At 39.5% G+C, this 19,676-nt stretch overlaps 1 protein-coding gene across 2 annotated transcripts in view; it reads left to right on the forward strand.

Moving 5' to 3' along the window:
- The window catches only part of adgrv1 (adhesion G protein-coupled receptor V1), a 118,445-nt gene that overhangs the window by 25,474 nt on the left and 73,295 nt on the right, over window positions 1-19,676 (forward strand). For both annotated transcript variants that reach the window (XM_047818700.1, XM_027138513.2), the window contains exons 10-40: window positions 167-343; window positions 927-1,150; window positions 2,531-2,657; window positions 2,747-2,932; window positions 3,110-3,290; window positions 3,449-3,612; window positions 3,880-4,003; window positions 4,102-4,362; window positions 5,196-5,322; window positions 5,481-5,698; window positions 5,910-6,656; window positions 7,532-7,905; window positions 9,249-9,425; window positions 9,965-10,145; window positions 10,244-10,437; window positions 10,579-10,708; window positions 11,011-11,094; window positions 12,180-12,319; window positions 12,428-13,037; window positions 13,134-13,349; window positions 13,490-13,705; window positions 13,790-14,034; window positions 14,118-14,299; window positions 14,389-15,197; window positions 15,878-16,087; window positions 16,721-16,851; window positions 16,965-17,064; window positions 17,198-17,377; window positions 17,876-18,039; window positions 19,067-19,154; window positions 19,490-19,568. In XM_047818700.1, the coding sequence (XP_047674656.1) occupies window positions 167-343; window positions 927-1,150; window positions 2,531-2,657; window positions 2,747-2,932; window positions 3,110-3,290; window positions 3,449-3,612; window positions 3,880-4,003; window positions 4,102-4,362; window positions 5,196-5,322; window positions 5,481-5,698; window positions 5,910-6,656; window positions 7,532-7,905; window positions 9,249-9,425; window positions 9,965-10,145; window positions 10,244-10,437; window positions 10,579-10,708; window positions 11,011-11,094; window positions 12,180-12,319; window positions 12,428-13,037; window positions 13,134-13,349; window positions 13,490-13,705; window positions 13,790-14,034; window positions 14,118-14,299; window positions 14,389-15,197; window positions 15,878-16,087; window positions 16,721-16,851; window positions 16,965-17,064; window positions 17,198-17,377; window positions 17,876-18,039; window positions 19,067-19,154; window positions 19,490-19,568 (7,046 nt within the window). The remainder of the gene's footprint in view (window positions 1-166; window positions 344-926; window positions 1,151-2,530; window positions 2,658-2,746; window positions 2,933-3,109; window positions 3,291-3,448; window positions 3,613-3,879; window positions 4,004-4,101; window positions 4,363-5,195; window positions 5,323-5,480; window positions 5,699-5,909; window positions 6,657-7,531; window positions 7,906-9,248; window positions 9,426-9,964; window positions 10,146-10,243; window positions 10,438-10,578; window positions 10,709-11,010; window positions 11,095-12,179; window positions 12,320-12,427; window positions 13,038-13,133; window positions 13,350-13,489; window positions 13,706-13,789; window positions 14,035-14,117; window positions 14,300-14,388; window positions 15,198-15,877; window positions 16,088-16,720; window positions 16,852-16,964; window positions 17,065-17,197; window positions 17,378-17,875; window positions 18,040-19,066; window positions 19,155-19,489; window positions 19,569-19,676) is intronic.

The raw sequence follows: 19,676 nt of genomic DNA on the forward strand, positions 1-19,676 counted from the left end.
ATACTCTGTAGTGCGGACTGACACCAAGGAGCAGCTAGGGGAAAAGTCTCACTGTGTAATGTAAGATCTTGTTACTTGATGTGATGAACATGAGACAACACCAGACAAATACTAGTCTTTACAGCAGTTTTTTCAATATATTGAAAAAATATTGTGTCTTTCTCAGTTGGACACATTGCAGCTGGTGAACATCACTCCTCCTATTCCTTCAGTGAGTCCTCGCTTTGGAGGAGCTATCAACATCTCCCTGGTTATCACACCTGACATTGCTAATGGAGAGATCGGGTTCACCAGTAACCAGACAGTGGTGGCAACAGAACCTGAGGAGTCAAACACTAGCATGGTATATCAGATCAGATAAGAGTTATATCGGTAGAATTTGATTTGTTAATGTCATAGAAAAAAGTTTTTACTAAATCAGAAAAATATATATATCAGTTCATTTTTTTACTTTTGGAAAGGCACATGGAGGCCATTACTAATCTCATGTTATTTACTACAAGGATATTAAAGAAGCAGCTTGTAATGTTATCTGAAATATTAATAGAATTTCAAATATACAGTAGAGAATAACTTTATATATATATACCTTAGATATTGTGAGTCACGACATTTGCAAGCAGCAAATATTTACAAATGGGTCCTGTTCAATCCAGCTCTGTTTCCTCTGGCATATTTGGACTTTGAACACATATAAAGGTTTGGGATTGGACTTGAATGCTTGTTAGTGTTTTCATTACAGTGAAATTGCAATCCATCCCTTCAAGGCAGCAGAGTTGCTTTATCCTTTAATTTCAATCCACTCTATTCTTAAATCAATCAATGCCGAGACAAACATTATGAGTTTTCTTTATCATGAAGTAGATGTCGGAGCTCAATAGACATGCATGTTCTTCTCCTTCTGAGCATATTCTGTCTTGCTCTAGATTATTCTTCCCTTGAGGCGAGATGGGACAGATGGGCAAGCTGTGGTCTTCTGGAGTGTTCGACCTGTTGGAGAGAACAGAGCTGATGTTACTAAAAATGACCTTTTGCCTTTTACTGGTTCAGTCACGTTTTTATCAGGACAAAGTGAAGCAAACATCTCTATTACCATCATGGCAGATAATGTCCCAGAGATCAACGAGACAGTACTACTTATATTGGACAGGTACTGTGCGCTATTGGCCATTTAAGAAATAACCACTGTGTAACTTTTATCAGCTAGAAATAGTCACCACCACAAATTATTTTGACTCAAAGCCTTTCTCCTGCTAGAAAGTTACTTTTCTGTTAAAGATACAAAATGCTGATACCAGAGACTTCTTTAGTAAATGTTCAGTAAATGTCTTCTTAAAAACCCTGTTTATTATTAGTCTCAGATTATGTGCAACATCTATCATAAATTACCTGTGAATTAGCTCTTACTATAGAAGCAATAATGTGCTAGAACGAGTGTGTTATATAAACCAGTGATTTGCCTTGCACCCAGAAGAGCTGTTGTTATATTCATTTGAAAGGAACTTCTTCTGACCAATCAGAATTGAGATTTTAACAGCACTTTGGTATAGGGTAAATTAGCTAACACTAAATCTGTGTGGTTTTGTGCTATTTATTAATTACAGCCTCGGTGTTGAAAGAAATTGGGTTGGGGTTTTTTGTTGCTAATTTTTCGACAGCAGTACTGTCTACATACTGGAATGTTTCATGTCAGTTACCTGAGAGAAGCCACATATGTTGTTCTCTGCAGAGAAATGTGAAAAGTTCCCACAAAATAAGTTTCTATTAACAGCAGTAAGACGTATATGTTGTATATGGTATAGTATATAGTGTTGACTTAAGCACCCTATTCCTCATTTTTAATGAAGACCCCTCTCATATTAATGAGTTCTGACAGGAATGCTCCTTCTCCTTGCCTCCCATTCTTCCTTTGCAGGGTAGAAACTGCACGCTTTGTAGTGTACTTCGGGTAAGTGTACACTGAAGAGATTTTGCCCTTTTGTGTGCTCTGAATCAGCACTTTGTGTGATGGACCTTTTGGGACTATGCTTTAACTCTTTGATGGGTGAAGTCTCTTTCATTAGGGTGTGTGAAATGAAGAGAAAGGGTGTGTGCCTGTGTGCGTGCATGCAAATTGTGTGAATCAGTCAGGACCAGACCATTGCTCTCTTTTCTCATTTAGCACCTAATTTACCCACTTCCTTTATGCTCTGCTGTAAAGCCATCAGTGTTTGTATGCATGCGGTTCATCCTGTGAATACGTTTGTTTGGAATGCTGCTCCCTGTCTAGTCTTTGTCTTCTATTTTACTAATTATCTGGAGCTTTGAGCGTTGGCGCAGCCCAAGCCAAACTCAGTTAACACACTGGCCCCCCTGCTGGGTGGATCTATGCTAGTATGCTGCTCCAAAACATGGCTAGTCAAAGCAGCCCCTACAAACATGGCTCACAGATGGCCGTCTGCAAACACAAACTACTTTAATACCGATTTTCACACTAATGTTCTGTATCCCAATTTGTAAATGTAAAACTCTGTGCTCTTCTATCATATAGGACAAATACAGAGAACCAGATTCTGAAGCCAGGTTTCACCAGCCGAGAGATAGTCATCCTCGAGAATGATGACCCCGGAGGAGTCTTTGAGTTTTCACTGGTATCTAGAGGCCCCTGGTTGATCAACGTAAGAATAAAGTACTTTTGGTGCACCAGTCTCAGTCTGTTACTTATACAAATGACAACACACTTCCTTTGTATCTGTACTCTCTGTAGGAGGGAGAGACAGTGGAGCTGAGAGTTATCAGACAGCAAGGCCAGCTGCTGAATCAGCTGGTGAGATACACAGTGACACCCTCTGGAAATGAGGATTTTTATGGAGCCACTGGCATCCTCGAGTTCCAGCCTGGAGAGAGGGAGGTGGTAGTGGCATTAGTAGCCATACCTGATGGGCTTCCAGAGGTAGGAATTGTTGCCAGACTTTCTCTGTCCAAAATATTTGTGGAGTATTTTGGTGTTTTGGATCTAAGATGCTTAACAGTAACTCTGAGAATTCCTCCTTGGGTGGGGGGGGGGGGGGGGGGATGGGGCTGATAAGGGTTTTGTCATTGACGGAGCATCACCGTTTTTACTTATCAGTTAGATGAGGTGTTTGCATTGGTTCTGAGCAGTCACGGCATTCCAGCAAGTCGCCTGGGTAACAACAGTCAGATCAACATCACTGTGCGTAAAAGTGATGACCCTTTCGGAGTCATCCAGTTCATACAACCACAACTACTGTTCTTCATCAATGAAAGCAAAGGAATGGATATTCATTCAGGTATCTACCCATGATATCTGTTTATGTGTTAGAATTTAACCAATTCACTAGCCCATCAATGGTGTCTTTCTCTTTTTTGGATGTGAATATTAAAAATATAATGTGCTTATGTTGATGTCTAAGTACTTGGACATATCTATAACAATTTTCTGTTACAGCATCCTACCCCATTGTTAGGGGGAGGGGCCGATTTGGGAACGTGTCAGTCCTCTGGGTTCTAGAACCGACCTTCTCAGGAGATGTCACCCCAGTCCAAGGGGAAGTGGTTTTTACTGAAGGAGAGTATCTAAAAAACTTAACACTGTTCTCCAAGCCTGATGAGGTAAAACTCGTAAAATATTTCACTATCCCTTAATTCTTTTACTACAGATATATAATACTAGAGGTGTGCATGGGAATTTTTTTCTAATCCATCTCCCAACTTCTTTTTGATATATAAACAATATGGAATTGAAACCATAACGATTCTGTCCAGATTAAATCAGGTATTAAAAACAATGAAAGGAATAAATGGGAATAAGGATTCCCAATCCTGATGCACACCTCTTCATCATTCCTAAAATGTAACTGAAAAACTATTGTCTATCAGGTGCCAGAAGGTGTAGAAATGTTCACCATCACACTCCTCAATGCAACCGGAGGTGCTAGACTTGGAAATATTCTAAATGCATCCTTACAGATTAATAAGAATGATGATCCCATTTACTTTGCAGGTATTACTTTTGAGATTTTTCTAGAAACTAGAGAGAATTCGTTCTCACAAAGATTGTGACATTGTTTTCATTGTTTTGTGTTTACTGTTTTAATTTAGAACCGGTCATACAGAGGGTCAGAGAAGGCAATGTGGCATATTTTACAATTCTGAGAGCTGGACTGGCTAATTTTGTAGCAACTGTCATGTACCGGTTTGAGTTTGGAGATTCATCACCAGGAGACTTTATTCCTTTAAATAATGACACGCTGTTGGTGTTTGACTATGGGGAATGGATGAAGAACATATCAGTCGCCGTGCAGGATGACGACATTCCAGAGACAGATGAACGCTTTTATATTGTGCTGTTCAACACTACAGGTGCGTTACATTCCCTATATTAAAGACCACAATGACACTGTTTTATTTATAGGTTGTATTTTTTTTTTGTCTTATTTAGAAACTGACATAAACCTTCTTTCATAGAGCATGTTTCCATCTTGCTCTGTTTGTCTATGTGGCTGAAGTGAATGTTGGAAAATACCATTCAGAGATGCAAAAAATGCACTTCATTTCCATCTCTTTTCTGTACAGATAATTAATCCAGCGTATTTGACATTTGTTTCAATACACAGAGAGATCTGTTGATTAGGCCTGACTTGCCTGACCCTGAAAGCCTTCTCTAATCCATGTATTGTGTAACACACTCACACACACACACAATAGCAGGGTGGAACTTTTCAGGATGTTAATTACAGACACTAAACTTTTTTTCTCTTACTCTTTACATCACAAACCCACGTCACTCAAGAGTTTTTATCTTTTTGTGGTTTTTCTCCTGCTACCAAAATCTAGCCTTAATCCTAGAGAATAAGAAAAGGTTACTACAAACTGCAGCAGTGCTGTTGTGTTGTCTTTATTGTGTAGTTTGCTGATTATTATAAAAAGGTCTTACTGTGCTGGAGGGATATTAACAATACTTGGCTTCTTGGCTTTTCACCATATGTGTGACATGTGTATAGCTTCAAATTGAAAACAGACTACAGAATACTAGGAAAAATATCATCTACTAGACATTTATGACGTTGGTTATGAATTATTGGCTGAATGATATGTCTATTTTGTGTAATATCATTACTTTCTGCTATATCCAGCCGAACTACGTTACTGACTGAAGACCCATACGTGACCTGCTGTGTTTTTTCTACGTGCAGGAGATGCTGTGGTTTATGGAAAGGATACTGCCACTGTCGTGATTGAAGCCAATGATGATGCCAATGGGATATTCTCTCTGGATGCCACTGAGAAGCCTGTGGAGGAAGGGAAGTCCAACAACTTTTAGTGAGAAAGATACATTTTTTTTAATTTCCATAAACTCATGCACACAAAACTGACTGGGGTTCATAGCATGCACAAAATGAGGGCAATGACATAATTCTGCAGCATTAAATCCAACCTTCCTCCATGCTGTCTGTTCTCACTGTTATTATTTTCTCCAGCGTTATTAGGAATAGAGGGCATTTTGGCAACGTCACAGTCTTCTGGCAGCTGTTTGCCAATTATACTCCTCTTGAGCCGAGTCAGGAGTTTGTCAACACATCTGGATATATAATCTTCACCACAGGAGAGAAAACTAAGCCGATAGTCCTGAAGGCCATTTCTGACAAAATCCCAGAGTTCAATGAGTTTTTTGAGCTGCGTTTAATGAACATCTCAGGTCAGCACCTATCAGCATTTGAATGTGTTTTTTTTTTTTTTTTGGAAAAGCATGGTTAGTAAAAAAAAATAAAAAATAGGCATGATATTCTGTGCCATGATAGTGAGTGTGTGTCAGTGAAGTCAGTGAAAAACTATTTTTGGCATATATTTAGGGAACGAAAAAATGTTTAATGTTTATAGCTCACAGTATTTCACTGTTTGTTCCACAGGTGGATATCCTGGCGAAGGTGGCAAACTGGCTACGAAAGACCTCAATGCTTCTGTCCTCATCCCTTTCAACGATGACCCTTTTGGGGTGTTTGCTATAGACAAGGACAACCTGGACCAAGAGGTAGCAGAGGATGTCCTATCTGTGGATGACACATCTTCAGTTACGTCCTTCACTATTATCCGCCAGCAGGGAGCTTTCGGAGATGTCCGCGTGTCCTGGGAGATCCTATCTGAAGCCTTCCCACAAGGTCTACCACCGATGCAGGACTTTATCTTGATGGCCACATTCCCTGAGGCTGTCAAGCTCCAACCCCATGCCAGGAGGCACCATTCTGGAACAGATGCCTTTTTCTTTTCTGGCTTTCCTGGAAGTTATGGAACCATTAGTCTACAAACTCAGTCTGAAGATATTCCTCACAAATTAGCTAATTTTACATTCTCAGCCTGGCTAATGCCCAGACCCAACACGGATGGGTTTATTGTTTCAAAGGGAAATGGCAATGAAACTATGTATTACGGTGTAAAAGTCCAGACGAACGAGTCTCATGTTAGTGTGATGCTTCATTACACAACCATAGGCTCTAACAGCACCCAAGTGGCAAGAGCTACAGCAATGAAATTTGTGGAAGATAATGTATGGGTTCATGTCATCATTGCAGTGGAGGACGGAATTATTGAGTTTTATTTGGATGGGAATCCAATGCCTGGAGGAATCAAGAGCCTCAAAGGAGAAGCCATTATGAATGGTGTGTAAACAGGGTCAGGGTCTAGTACTAAACAACGTTTTAGCCTATGGTGATTAGGACTGTTGTAGTGCTTCATTCGTCTTCATTCAGTTTACTTTAAATTGGCACAGAGCAGCAGAAGAGAATGATGTCTGTTTTAACATATCCAACATCTTTCCAAAGATATCCTGAAGTCTTTCAGCATACTGTATTATTTCCAAACGTGTCCTTGGAATTTAACACCACCAATCAGGATTATTTTACTCCTTACCACTTTATACTTTATTATTGCCAGACAGGTCTACTAGTCAGTCATAACAAGTGTTGTTTAGCTTCTCCCAGTGCCTGTGGTTCACATCTAGCAATAGTTCTGTTGTGCAAATCTGGTGCTATTGTCTAAAATTTCACAGTGCTTTTATGCTTGAGCGAGTATGCGAGTGTTACTGGACATTGTTAGACATTGATGAAAGCAGTTAGTGGTCATCCTGTCAAGTAATGGAAAACAATGTGGCTTTTGTAATACGGTAACGTTTCCTAGGGAGAACTTCTTGACATTTCTTTTGCTAGTTTCAATCAAGTGGATAGACACGTATATCTGAGGCATATATGGTATTGTATTAGCTTTATAGCTGAAATGGTCTCAGGCTTTGTAGAAGAGTTTTGTTATCATTCACTCAAGCATATTTCTTCAATTTGTACAATCACTGTGAAAGCCAAAAGATATTTTCTTTTACATTAATACCAGCAGCTGGTGAGCCAAGATTTAAAACTTTAAAGAATTCAACTTTAAGTATATTTGTACCTGTGAAGTATGCCTTTGATTGCATTTTATACTATTATCTAAACTTGTTGCAACTAGTAGTAGTACAGATGTGTCTTTCTTTGGCTCACTCCAGATGTCGCTCCTGTAAACGTCGGCTCTGACCCTGAAGGCCGCCAGCTCTTCACAGGTCTACTGCAGGATGTGCGTCTGTACTCCGTGCGTCTCAACCAGTCAGAAATCCGCGAGCTCAACAGCCAGCCTGCAAAGACTGATTTCCGTAATGTGGCTGGATATTTGGAATACTGGCAGGGAGAGAAGCTCAAATCATTTGTTGTGGAAACACGTGATGACCGCGAAGAAGAGGGAGAGGAGGTCTTTTACCTGCAGCTGGTGGCCGTTCACGGTGGAGCTCGGCTGCCCATGCCACGCCCCACTGCCAGGATTAGGATTATGAAGAGCGACAATGCCAACGGCCTGTTTGGCTTTACTGGAGCATGCATTCCTGATGTAAGACCTATTACTATGTGGTATTGCTGTGCTTTTTTGAAAATTTGCTTTAATATTCATATACCAACTTTTCATTCACAATATTCAGAAATGTCTTTGAAAAAAATCACTCCCTAATATATATTTTGACTTTGCCTCAAATAATGACTTTGTCACTGTGTCACTATGTCTACAGTATAATTTCTCAGCATCCTAGAGGATTAGTTGATTAAATAGTCCTTGCTGGTTTGTCAGTGTTTGGTTTGGCTCCCTAGAAAGCATGTAACGCGACCCCTCCTAGTTGTGAGCGCATGTCCTCATGTATATTTGATTTGTCTTCACGCCTGGTTGGAAGGAGTTCACGTTGGTCTCTTTAGAATGGACTCATGGCATCTCCGATGGCTGATTCGATTAACAGGACAGATGGCAGCCCTGGACAGCATTCCTTTACAAGGAGTACTTCTCGCTTACTAACAAAAGCGACACTATGGCATGTGGCCTACCGATGCTTTCATTAACACATACAGTACACATAGCTACTTTCACTTTCACAGTGCTGTTGGAACTTTATTGGTATATTTGCATTTTTCATCAGGATAGAATTTTGAAAAGAAATGAGAGGAAATTCAAGTGTAGCACGCTGAACTGCGTATGAGAATTTTTGTTGCAAAATCGGCTAAGCCAAGAGATTCGACGAGTATGTTGATTTGTGAATTCAGATAGAATTATAGCAGAAATATGCTGTAGAACTCTTCTATAGATCTCTTCTGACTGACAGGTTCAACAGTCCAGCTATAGATAATGCTGTCTTGAAGATTTTTTTCATCCCAGTTTTTCCTTGTCACTGTCCTTGCTCATTATTTATCCAAATCTACATCCATTTTCCAGAGATGGGGGACTCGAGTCATATGACTTGACTCGAGTCAGACTTAAGTCGCAAATTTGAGACTTGAGACTTGCTTGACAAATATTAAAAAAAGGTTCAACTTGACTTTGACTTGACATTCATGACTTTTGAGACTTGACACGGACTTGAGTTAAATGTTGCAGAGATGGGGGACTCGAGTCATATGACATAACTCCAGTTCGACTTAAGTTGCAAATTTGAGACTTGAGACTTGCTTGACAAATATGAATATCTCGACTTGACTTTGACTTGACATTCATGACTTGAGACTTACTTGTGACTTGCACATGTGTGACTTACTCCCACCTCTGCATATTTCTATTAAGCTGTTTCATGACAACGTCTATAAACCAAAACTTCTACAGATCATTTGAAATTGAATTAAATTAATATTTCAAATAAGTTGGAGTACTCAGGCATACTCTCTAACGTTCTGTGCTATCTGTCTTATCATTAGATATCTGAGGAGGGCTCCACTGTTTCCTGCATAGTAGAACGCACACGTGGTGCTCTGCAGTCGGTCTATGTAAACTACACTGTGACACAGCTCGATTCTCCTGCAAGGGCACCCAATGTCTCAGACTTTGCCAAACCCTCGGGCTCCATCTTCTTCCTCCCAGGCCAACGCTCTGAGGTAACATGACTGATGTCAATAGTGCATTATTAATGAGCAGGGGATCTCCTGTTGGGGAAGTGTTGCACTGAGCATGCTCTATGTCTGAAGAAGAGGTCAATGAGGTCTTACAAAGTTGTCAATGTAATAGCATATAATTTAATGTACATCAGTTTTGTGATTGATGTTGTATTTCAGCTAGGTTGTAAGCATCTAGCTCCATCTAGTGGGAAGCTGAACTGAAAAAGCCTGCTCTTGTAATAGGTTCATTTGTATTGGTAAAATTACAGGATGTGTATAAGAGGTGTTAGACAGTACCACTATTTGTATTTGTGTTTGGAACTGTTTAGTGTTCCAGATATCTGTGTTTGTATTTAAAGCTAAAGTGGCCATGGCTTAAAGCACAAGGGGGTAAAAAATTACCTGCAGCTCTGCCCTGAATGCCCTGGGCAAAAATGAAGCCTAATTTGTTCAGAGACTCCTGCAATTATGTCTTTTTAATAAAAATGTTTTCACTTGTAAAAACTCAAGCTCAAAACATTTACTTCTGGATATCACAGGTTCTGAACCTGCAGATACTAGATGATGATCTTCCAGAGTTCGAAGAGTATTTCCAAGTCAAACTGGTCTCAGCCCAATCAGAAGACGGGAAACCAGGTTCTACCCCAACCAGTGGAGCCAGTATCGATCCTGACAATGCCATCAATAATGTAACCATCAAGGCCAGTGACCATCCTTATGGTACGCATGTTCATACTTACATTTGATATAATTTTTTACATATTAGACTTTGTATGCATACAGTATATTGGTCTAATAAAAAACGCTATATGTCTCAGGTCTGCTGCAGTTCCAGACTGCTCCTATCACTCAGGCAATGATCAGACCAGCTCTAGAGGAGGCTCGTGTAACTGTCCAGGAAGAGGCTGGTGTGGTCATTCTACCGGTGGCCAGAGCACAGGGCCTGCTGGGAAGAGTGTTAGTGGCCTATCGCACAACCCCAATCACTGCTATTGACTCAAAGGACTATGAGGTAATCAGCATGTGAGACAAAATAAATTCAACTCACATGGAGTTGATTGATTTGTTGCTCATTTTGTATGGAAAAGAATCAGAAAGTCCTACATTAATTTGTCCCTGTAAAATTTGCCACAATGTTGTTTTTCTGGGGCAGACCGCAGAGGGGTTGCTGGATTTTTTGCCAGGTGAAAGACTCAAATATATCAACATGACTATCATTGATAACTCAGTGCCAGAGCTGGACAAAGTCTTTAGAGTGGAACTGTACAACCCTCAGGGAGGAGGTAAGAGACCTCACAATCCAAGCTTTGGCTCCACATCATCTATCACACATATAATGGGACTGAATCGTTGGTAGTCTCCTATTTTTAGTAATAGGATTTCTATGCATTCTTTGCATGCTTTAAAAAACTGTTTGCTAATGTTCAGTTTTCAGAACATCTCATGTGCTGCACTGGGCTTTTTCCTCGAACTTTTGAACTGTTGTACATATTCCATTCATGTTGTCTTAACATGATTATGGAAATGTAATCCTCTGTTCTTTGTGTGAATCCTGTGTGTTTCTGGTTGCTGTGTGCTGATTAAGTGGACCTGTTCTTTGGGAGTGGGGACAGTGGAAGTGGAGAAAGTGACACTGATTTCTTCCTTCCACCCTTTCACTATCACCCTGGTAAGGGCCACGTTGCTCTTTAATGTTCCTCTAAAATCTGTAATGAAACTTTACAACTGTTTTCCCACCTAGGGCTTTATTACAGTCATCAATTGCAATAATATGACATATAGTACCTTTTTTAAGTAAAGACTTACATTTAACCAAATGAAAAATGTACCAAATAAAGCAAATTGTGCTTGTACTAAGCAAATAAAGTTCAAATGTCAGAAATGTCTGATGTCATGAACTAAGAAGTAAACATAAATTCCAATTCAATGATTTCTTTTGAGTGATTAGTAGTGATCTTGTTTACTCTGGTTGTTCTCTGCTTGTGGCCAAATCGTCATGATGTTTATTGAAATCAACAGTGTTACAGTCGTCTTTTTCCAAATGACTGCCATTCACTCTTTTAATTCAACCCTGACTCAAACTAAGCCATGTAGATGCATTTTGTTTTGAAAAAAGCCCAGTTAGAGTTTATGCTAATTTGCTGTTTAGTGCATTTTTGGTTGATTTTCTGGACAGTATCAAAAAGCTTTCCTGCTCTTAGTTTGTAAATCCTTATGAGCTGCCAATGTTTGGAGTCCTTGTCCACATTGATGCCCAAATAGAACAATCTTTTTTGGACTTTGGGGTTTAGCGGCCTCCTGCAAGTCCAAGACTAGTGTCTGCTTCGCTATTTACATTGCACTAAGGCCAATGAACACTCAGAGGAAAAAATGTGGGAAAAGCAAATATCTATTATATTGAGAGGATAGCGGCAGTGTTCAGTAGTTTATTCAAAATGTCAGGGGCTTCATTTTTCCCATAGGACCTTGTTTCAAAATGTGTGTGTTGTGTGCTATGTTTAAATTGGTGCCAATGGCTGGCATTGGGAAAGATAGGTTAAGGTCTGATTTACTGTGCTATCAGCATAAATATGAATTGTTGCACACACAACATGAGTTATGGTTGCATTGTTCAAAATTCCTAACATTTTTCTCTAATGGAATGTAATGGTATGTGTATTGGTATGTGCTAGTTATCATTATACACTTTGCTCTTAAACTAGATTGATAAGTCACTTTCCAGTTCATAATAACATTTTTTTTTTTACTTTGAAGCCAACTTGGGACTTGCATCGCACATCACTGTGACCATTTCTGCTTCCGATGAGGCTCACGGAGTCTTCCAGTTCAGCAACAATTCTATCTCAGTGAACGGAACTGAGCCAGAAGACGGTCAGAGTAATGTGACACTACAGGTCAGGAATCTTCTTGCTAAAATAATCACTCAACAATATAGAAAATGTTTGGAAACCAGAGACATAGCTTACAGTAATGATATAAGGCTTGTTTTCATTCCCTCTCAGGTTGTCCGCACTTTTGGCGCTCTCTCCAATGTCACTGTATACTGGCAAGCAGATGCAGACTCAGAAGGAGAGCTTATCTACAGATCTGGCAGCTTGACCTTCACCATAGGACAAACCATTGGAAACATTTTCCTACGTATTTCCGAAGACGATATACCTGAACTGGATAAGAGTTTTAAGATCCGTCTGTTGAATGTTTCTCATGGACGCCTTGGAAACCAGACTGCATCCACGCTGACTGTACTGGCTAGTGATGACCCCTATGGACTATTCTTGTTCTCAGAACGTAGCAGACCAATCAGAGTGGCAGAAGCAGACAGTCTGGTTGTTTTGACAATACAAAGGAGAAAAGGACTGATGGGAAGGGTGCAAGTGACCTACAGGACTCTGAGGGATACAGATACAGTGCCCTACTCCACACCTGGTGTGGGCAGGGCAAGCGCTGGAAGTGATTTCATTCCCGTTTTAGAGTCAGTAACATTTCCGGCCAATCAGAGCGAAGTGAATGTGACTGTCAGGATTCTGGATGACAATGAACCGGAGAGGGCAGAGTCTGTGTTTGTTGAACTTAGCGGCGTGAGATTAGTGGAAGGTGCACAGACACGACCAGGTGAGAAGGCACTTATTTTGATGCATGTACATTGCGCAGTGGTTATGAATTTGACTTATGATAAACAATCATAATTTTAATTCTTGGATTCTGCAGTTGCTCTGTCACCTCAACTTGGCCTGAGAAATGTCTCAGTGGCTCATGTCATTATTGAGGCCAGTGATGATGCCTTTGGTGTGCTCCAGCTCTCCTCTCCAGCCGTAAGCGTGCCTGAATACTATGTAGGACCTATCATAAATGTAACACGCACCGGAGGGATTTTTGCTGACGTGTCAGTGAAGTTCCGAGCTGTACCTATGACTGCACGAGTTGGTAAGTAAAAAACAAACAAGAAAGAAAAGCTATATGTTGTAGGACTACACTTTTAAATATAGCCAGTAATTTACCGTCTACTGTATTACACTTTGTAGTGCACAAAGCTTGTTTTTTGTTTGGACTATGATTACTTGTAGGTGAAGACTATAGCGTGGCTTCGTCTGATGTGGTCCTTCTGGAAGGAGAGAGCAGTAAACCTGTCCCTATCATTATTATCAATGACGTGATTCCTGAATTGGAAGAAACCTTCCGCATTGAGCTTCTTAACCAGACCACTGGTGGGGCTTTCCTGGGCGAGCTCACTCAGACAATCATCACTATCCTACCTTCAGATGATCCATATGGCTCTTTTGGTGGGTTGCAATGTCAAAAATCATGCTGAGATTGATTTGGATTATTTGTAGGTTTAATAACTTGATCTTGTTCATGTTGCTCAGTTTTTCAGGCTGTGCCGTTCACTATAGAGGAACCTGTGGTGAATGCTACGGAAGTGTCCTTGCCCATTGTGAGGAATGCTGGGACTATAGGTTATGTTAGTGTTTACTGGCATGCCACCATCAATGGCAGACCTGCAACAGGTGACCTTCAGCCTCTGTCTGGAGAGGTCAGCTTTGCTCCAGGTGAAACTATAAGGACACTGAAAGTAGAGGTTTTGGCTGATGATGTACCAGAAATTGAAGAGGTAAGTATTATTTTCTCAGCTGTCCTAAGACTTCTTAAGGATTTCCTGCCCCTTTTTAATGAGTGCATAAATCTTTGTTTTAGATCATTAAGGTAGAGCTTACTCGTGCCACAAATGGTGGAAGCATTGGTGCTGAAAATGTGGTAAACATCATTGTGCCTGCTAATGACAACCCCTATGGCACAGTGCACTTTGAACAAGCGGTATATCGAGTCTCGGAGCCTTTAGAAGGCATGTACATTGCCAACATTACTGTTCGAAGAAGGTTTGTGATGATCTTTCCTAGTTTTAAGGCATATTACATAAAACAATATTAGTATCTAATGTCCTAATAGATCTTATTTTCTTTTCCAGTGGAGGTAATTTTGGTCTTCTTGAGATTCTGTATAGCACCTTTGAGATTGATGTTGTGACTAACGCCCAGAAAAACGGCCATAACTTCCTAATTTATTATGACCGCCCCCTGCCTGGGGCACTATCTAGTGCCATCCGAAGGTCTATCAACATCACTGCAGCCAGGGACCCTCTGAATTCCTGTGCAGCCTTCTGCCTTCAGGAGCGTGCCTGCCAAGCTTTTTCTTTCACTAATGCCTCCACTGCAACGTGCTTCTGGGCAACCACATCCACAAACCAACTTTCCGCTGCTGCCCAAACTCTCACTTATATAAAAAATACCACTGCTGCTGCTTCTCTCTTCAGCTCACAGGCGACTGCTGGGAGTGATTATATAAACATGATAGGGCAAGCAGCAACCATGCTGAATGGCTCAAGTATTGCCAACCTCACTGTGCCAATTCTGACAGACTCTTTACCAGAGATGGATGAGAGTTTCATGATACAAATTTTGAAGGTTAGCCTGGTTAACATGACTGTGGCTGAGAAACACTTGCCCACCATTAGACAACCTGACACCACTACAGTGACTATAGGAATGAATGGTGATGCATTTGGGGTGTTTAAACTATACAGTATCAACCCCAGTGCTTCTCAGAATGGATTGTATCTGGAGGTAAGAGAGGAGACTGGGACTAGAGTGCTGTTGGTTATTGAAAGGACTGGAGGCAGTCTAGGCCGTGTTACGGTGGAGTGGATGCATGTTGGTGGCACTGCAAAACCCAATGCTGATTTTAATGGCACCGGAGAGACTCTCATCTTTGCGGAAGGTAGGTCTGAAGAACAATATCCAAATTTGTCTTCATTATTTTAATGTTTGAATCTCTTATGGCTTTTGTGAATGGAAACTGGTACAGTATATCTCAGTTGGGTAGAAAATGCAATGTGAAAGGCTCTGCAACAGAAAATTTATCTATTGTAAGTTCAAAAAGGCAAGCCTTCATGTAAATTGTCAGTACTCTCTGGAGTTACTCTCTCCCTGTTGGTTACACTGTGTCAATGGCACGACCCAATAGTGAACATTTGTGAGTTTATGTACTGTATGTGGAAGAAGTTAATCTAGCACTTTCTTCTGACTGTGTTGTGCCAACCTGTGATGCAATTTCAGCAGTTTGAAATTATGTGTTTGTTTGCATCAAGTGTGTCTCTGAGGAAGAACGTGACCTGGAGTAAAATGGGGGAAATCCAGTATATATCTTTGTGTTTCTTTTGAAACCATGGTTTAAATTGATTTTCCACTTTGAACAAAGCAGGAAATTAAATCAGTTGCGCTTAATGTACTTGTGTGACAATTTACTGAAGACAAATATTTTAATTTGTTGCAACGAGAAAATTCTCTATGCTGCTTTGTTGCTACAAGCACTATTATAAAGTCGGAGTTAAAGCATTTTTACAAAAATTCTGAATGCCTTCAGTAACACAACATCTCCTGTGTTACTTCCTCTCCAAGGTGATGTGAAGAAAACAGTTGAGTTCTTCATCACAGATGATGCTGAGCCAGAGGACAATGAAACCATGCAAATTGGATTAGTAAGGACTGAAGGTGGTAGTCGTATCCTTCCCAGCTCAGATACCGTCACCATCCTCATTCTTGCCAATGACTATGCGGCTGGCTTGGTGGGTTTTCACCCAATCTCTCGATCAGTCATAGTTAAAGAGGGTGAGTACTGGTCATGTTTACTGGTGTGGTTGAATTACACATCTATAACATACTATACCAGTATACATACACATTCTTTTAATTTGTGATCAATTCATTATTCATTTTGCCTATTGTGTAGGTGCATGCATAAGTATTTAAAACTTCTGTGTGATCAGGCATCCGTTCAACACTTCACAGTGACCAGTGACTGTTGAAGTGTGAGAAGAGAGTCTTGTAACAACTGCCATGTGCTGAAAGAAAGAAATTAGTTGTTAAAGATGCATTATATAACACGGATACATTCCTTTATGGATCTGTGATAGTTTATACCAAATTAAACCAATTATGTTATATAGTAACAACAATATATAACTATAATCCATGTAATTTAAAGTAAATGAATACAGTATATCGGTTATATAGCACAATAAATAGACTATAGACAGTCTATAGACTTTCGGTTTCGCAGTAAGGTGCTCTTTTTGTCAACTTTTTAGTATTAATTTCATGAGAGAACATAAGAAGAGATTAAAGTTGCTATAAATGATAATAGAATAAAGTATAAAGTAATAGCGAATCAGAACATTTTGGGACTAATGCTAATGATTGAAAAGAACCCTGTCCTTAGAGCCATGTTTTATTGTATAACAGGTGAGAGAGTGCCATTACTTGTGCAAAGGACAGCTCCTGCAATAGGGAATGTCACAGTGGAGTGGAGGATCGAAGGTCCTCAAACCTTACTTACATTTGTGGAAAGCTCTGGTGTTCTGTTCTTCACTGAGGTAAGAAGAAAATAGATAAACGTATATAGCACAGGAACGCAGAGTGACTTTTGGGACAGTAAATAACGCTTTATTAACTGTGGAGATGTCCTGTGTTTTCTTCCAATCTACAGCGTATGTTGAATGACACTATAATGCTCCAGCTGTTGGATGATGGCACTCCTGAAGAAAGAGAGGAGTACAGAGTTATCCTTTCTAACATCCGGACTAAGGGTAAAATGCTGAACTGCACATTAAACACTCAAATATTAGTTGTTTTTAATAATTATGTAATGTCATAGTAGCTGGAGTAGATAGAGAAGTTTTGTGTTTGTCATAGCTGATTTATTTCATTTACCTCCCACAGGTGTGACAGCTACAGGTGTAGCAGCTTTGGACCCAGAAGGTCGTGAGGCAGTGATCAGCATAGCGGCCAGCGATGAGCCATTCGGCATGCTGAGGATCGCGCCATCCTCTATCAACATATCTACTGATGAGAAGGACACCAAGCTCAGGATTTATATAACCAGGGAGTTTGGAGCCTCAGGTGAGGCTGTATGAAGAAATTAATTAAAAATATATACAAGTCATATAAACTTTCAATGTTTATATGAAGCTCAATGTCTATTTGATTTCCCTTGTTTTGAGATGTTATTCTTCTTCTCATGATGATTTTTCATTTATCACTTTCAAATAAAGTATAGTAAAGTATAGTAAAGCCTATTTGTGGGTCTATTTGAGAGGTGAAAAGAGAGAAATTTTCTGCTTCTTCTTTTCTCTCTCTCTCTCTTAGTATCATGCACCGAAGTATAACTCCTTTTATATTAACTACCATTTTGTCTTGCACTGTATATAGATGTGTATATATAAAGAAGTATTCCTTTTTAAACTCATTTTCAATTTGCATCAATGTCAACAGTGTCATCAATGAGGTCATGACTGGTGACAAAATTATAAAAACAACAAAAGGTTTTTCTAAATGTTTGTACTAAAGTGTTTTGAAAGCTACAGAAATTAAAATTCTATTTTGTTTTAAATTCGATAGGATCAGTGAACATCAGCTATGAAACAGTGAAAGGCTCCTTGCAGGACCTGAGGCTGATTGAAGGGGCTCTGGCAGAACCTGGGCAGGATTTCCAACATGTTTCCAGCTTTGTGGTCATGCAGGATGGGCAGACCTCAGTGTCCATCCCTATCACTATTATAGATGTAAGTGTTAATGAGGAGCAGGAGCAATTGTTTGAGTTTCATTAAAATGACAGTGATGGAGTGGTGGAAATTGGTTTGATAAATGATTTTAAAATATACATTTAAGTGTAAAGTTTGCTTTGCTTCAGCACAAAATGAAAAGAGAAATGAAATTTCTGTGTTCAGTTTCACAGCATTCCTTCATTATGGCAAACCACACAAAAGGCTCAACAGTGTATATTACATGGCTGATCTAATGCCGCCTGTCCAGTCATTGCCTGTTCTGTAAATCATCTGTCTTCCAATCCAACTACTTGGATTCTTGTTACCAGACACACCCTTCTTAACTTCTTTGTCGATGACTTGTGGAAAAAAAAAAATGTTTTTTTCCACCAAGGAAAATGGGGGATGGTGTGAACAATTCCAAGACACATCATTTTCCAATAACAGCACATGGCAAAATGCTTTATTTCTTTTAAACCACACCAATTTGCAAGTTCTTAAAGCGTAACAAAAGAATGACACCTCGTACCTTTTATACATGTATAGTTTACATCTAATGTTTGGTGAAGACAATCTGTAAGACAGTTTACTTCCTGTTATCACTTGTGTTATAGCAGCTATAAACATCCATTCCCTCACCTGCCTAAAAGTTGATAAGATGAGCTAGAGAGCTAAAGACTGGAGACATCTTACACAAAGCGTCACCATAGCAACAATATTAAATTTATAACCTTTACATTTTTATTGATCTATTTATAAGTTGTATACTATTTTAATTGTCTACCAGGCAAGTCCCTGTGAATTATTTAGTTCTATAGACATGATAACATATTATCATGAGCATATTAATATATATTAATATAATAGATAGATAGATAGATAGATAGATAGATAGATAGATAGATAGATAGATAGATAGATAGATAGATAGATAGATAGATAGATAGATAGATAGATAGATAGAAGCAAGAATTTTAAAGTGTTACTGTGCATTGTGTTGTTTCTACTTCCTGTTGTGTTGAAATATCAATGTGTTTTTAAACAGGATGACATCCCTGAGTTGAAGGAATTTTTCCTGCTCAACATAACATCAGCTGTTCTGATAACAACACTCCCAACTGCCCCTAAACTAGGTACCCTGGCACTGTCCGGTCTCTCTTCCCATAATCCTTCATAATACTTAATGCTTCAAAGTATCATGTGGTTATGTTCTTCATTCGTCATCAATCACCTCTATACTTTCATCTCAACATTTTCTACTTTCATTTCTTTATCTCTTGCCTTCACTCTTCTCTAGAAGTGCACTATACGTTAAAAGGTAATGCTAAACATCTGCTTTCCTTCCTGTTGAAAAAAAGTCAAAGGCAAATTCCCTCTACATTTTGTCTTTTCATGCTATTAATAGTGAACTTTGTCACAGTTTTCTTGGAATTCCTTTAACCTGTTACCATATTGTTTATGCAAACAGATACTCAAGGTCTGGTAGCAGAAATTAGCATTAATGCTAACGATGGAGTCCAAGGTATCATCAGTTGGCAAAGCACTGAGTAAGAGCATCCCTTTGAACAACTAATTCAAAACACAGATCATTTACTGTGTATAATATCATTTAGATCAGACATGGTAATAAACAGGTGTGTGGGCATGTGTGTTCT

Source organism: Tachysurus fulvidraco, chromosome 9 (genome assembly GCF_022655615.1).
Source record: "Tachysurus fulvidraco isolate hzauxx_2018 chromosome 9, HZAU_PFXX_2.0, whole genome shotgun sequence".
NCBI classification, from domain to species: Eukaryota; Metazoa; Chordata; class Actinopteri; order Siluriformes; family Bagridae; genus Tachysurus; species Tachysurus fulvidraco.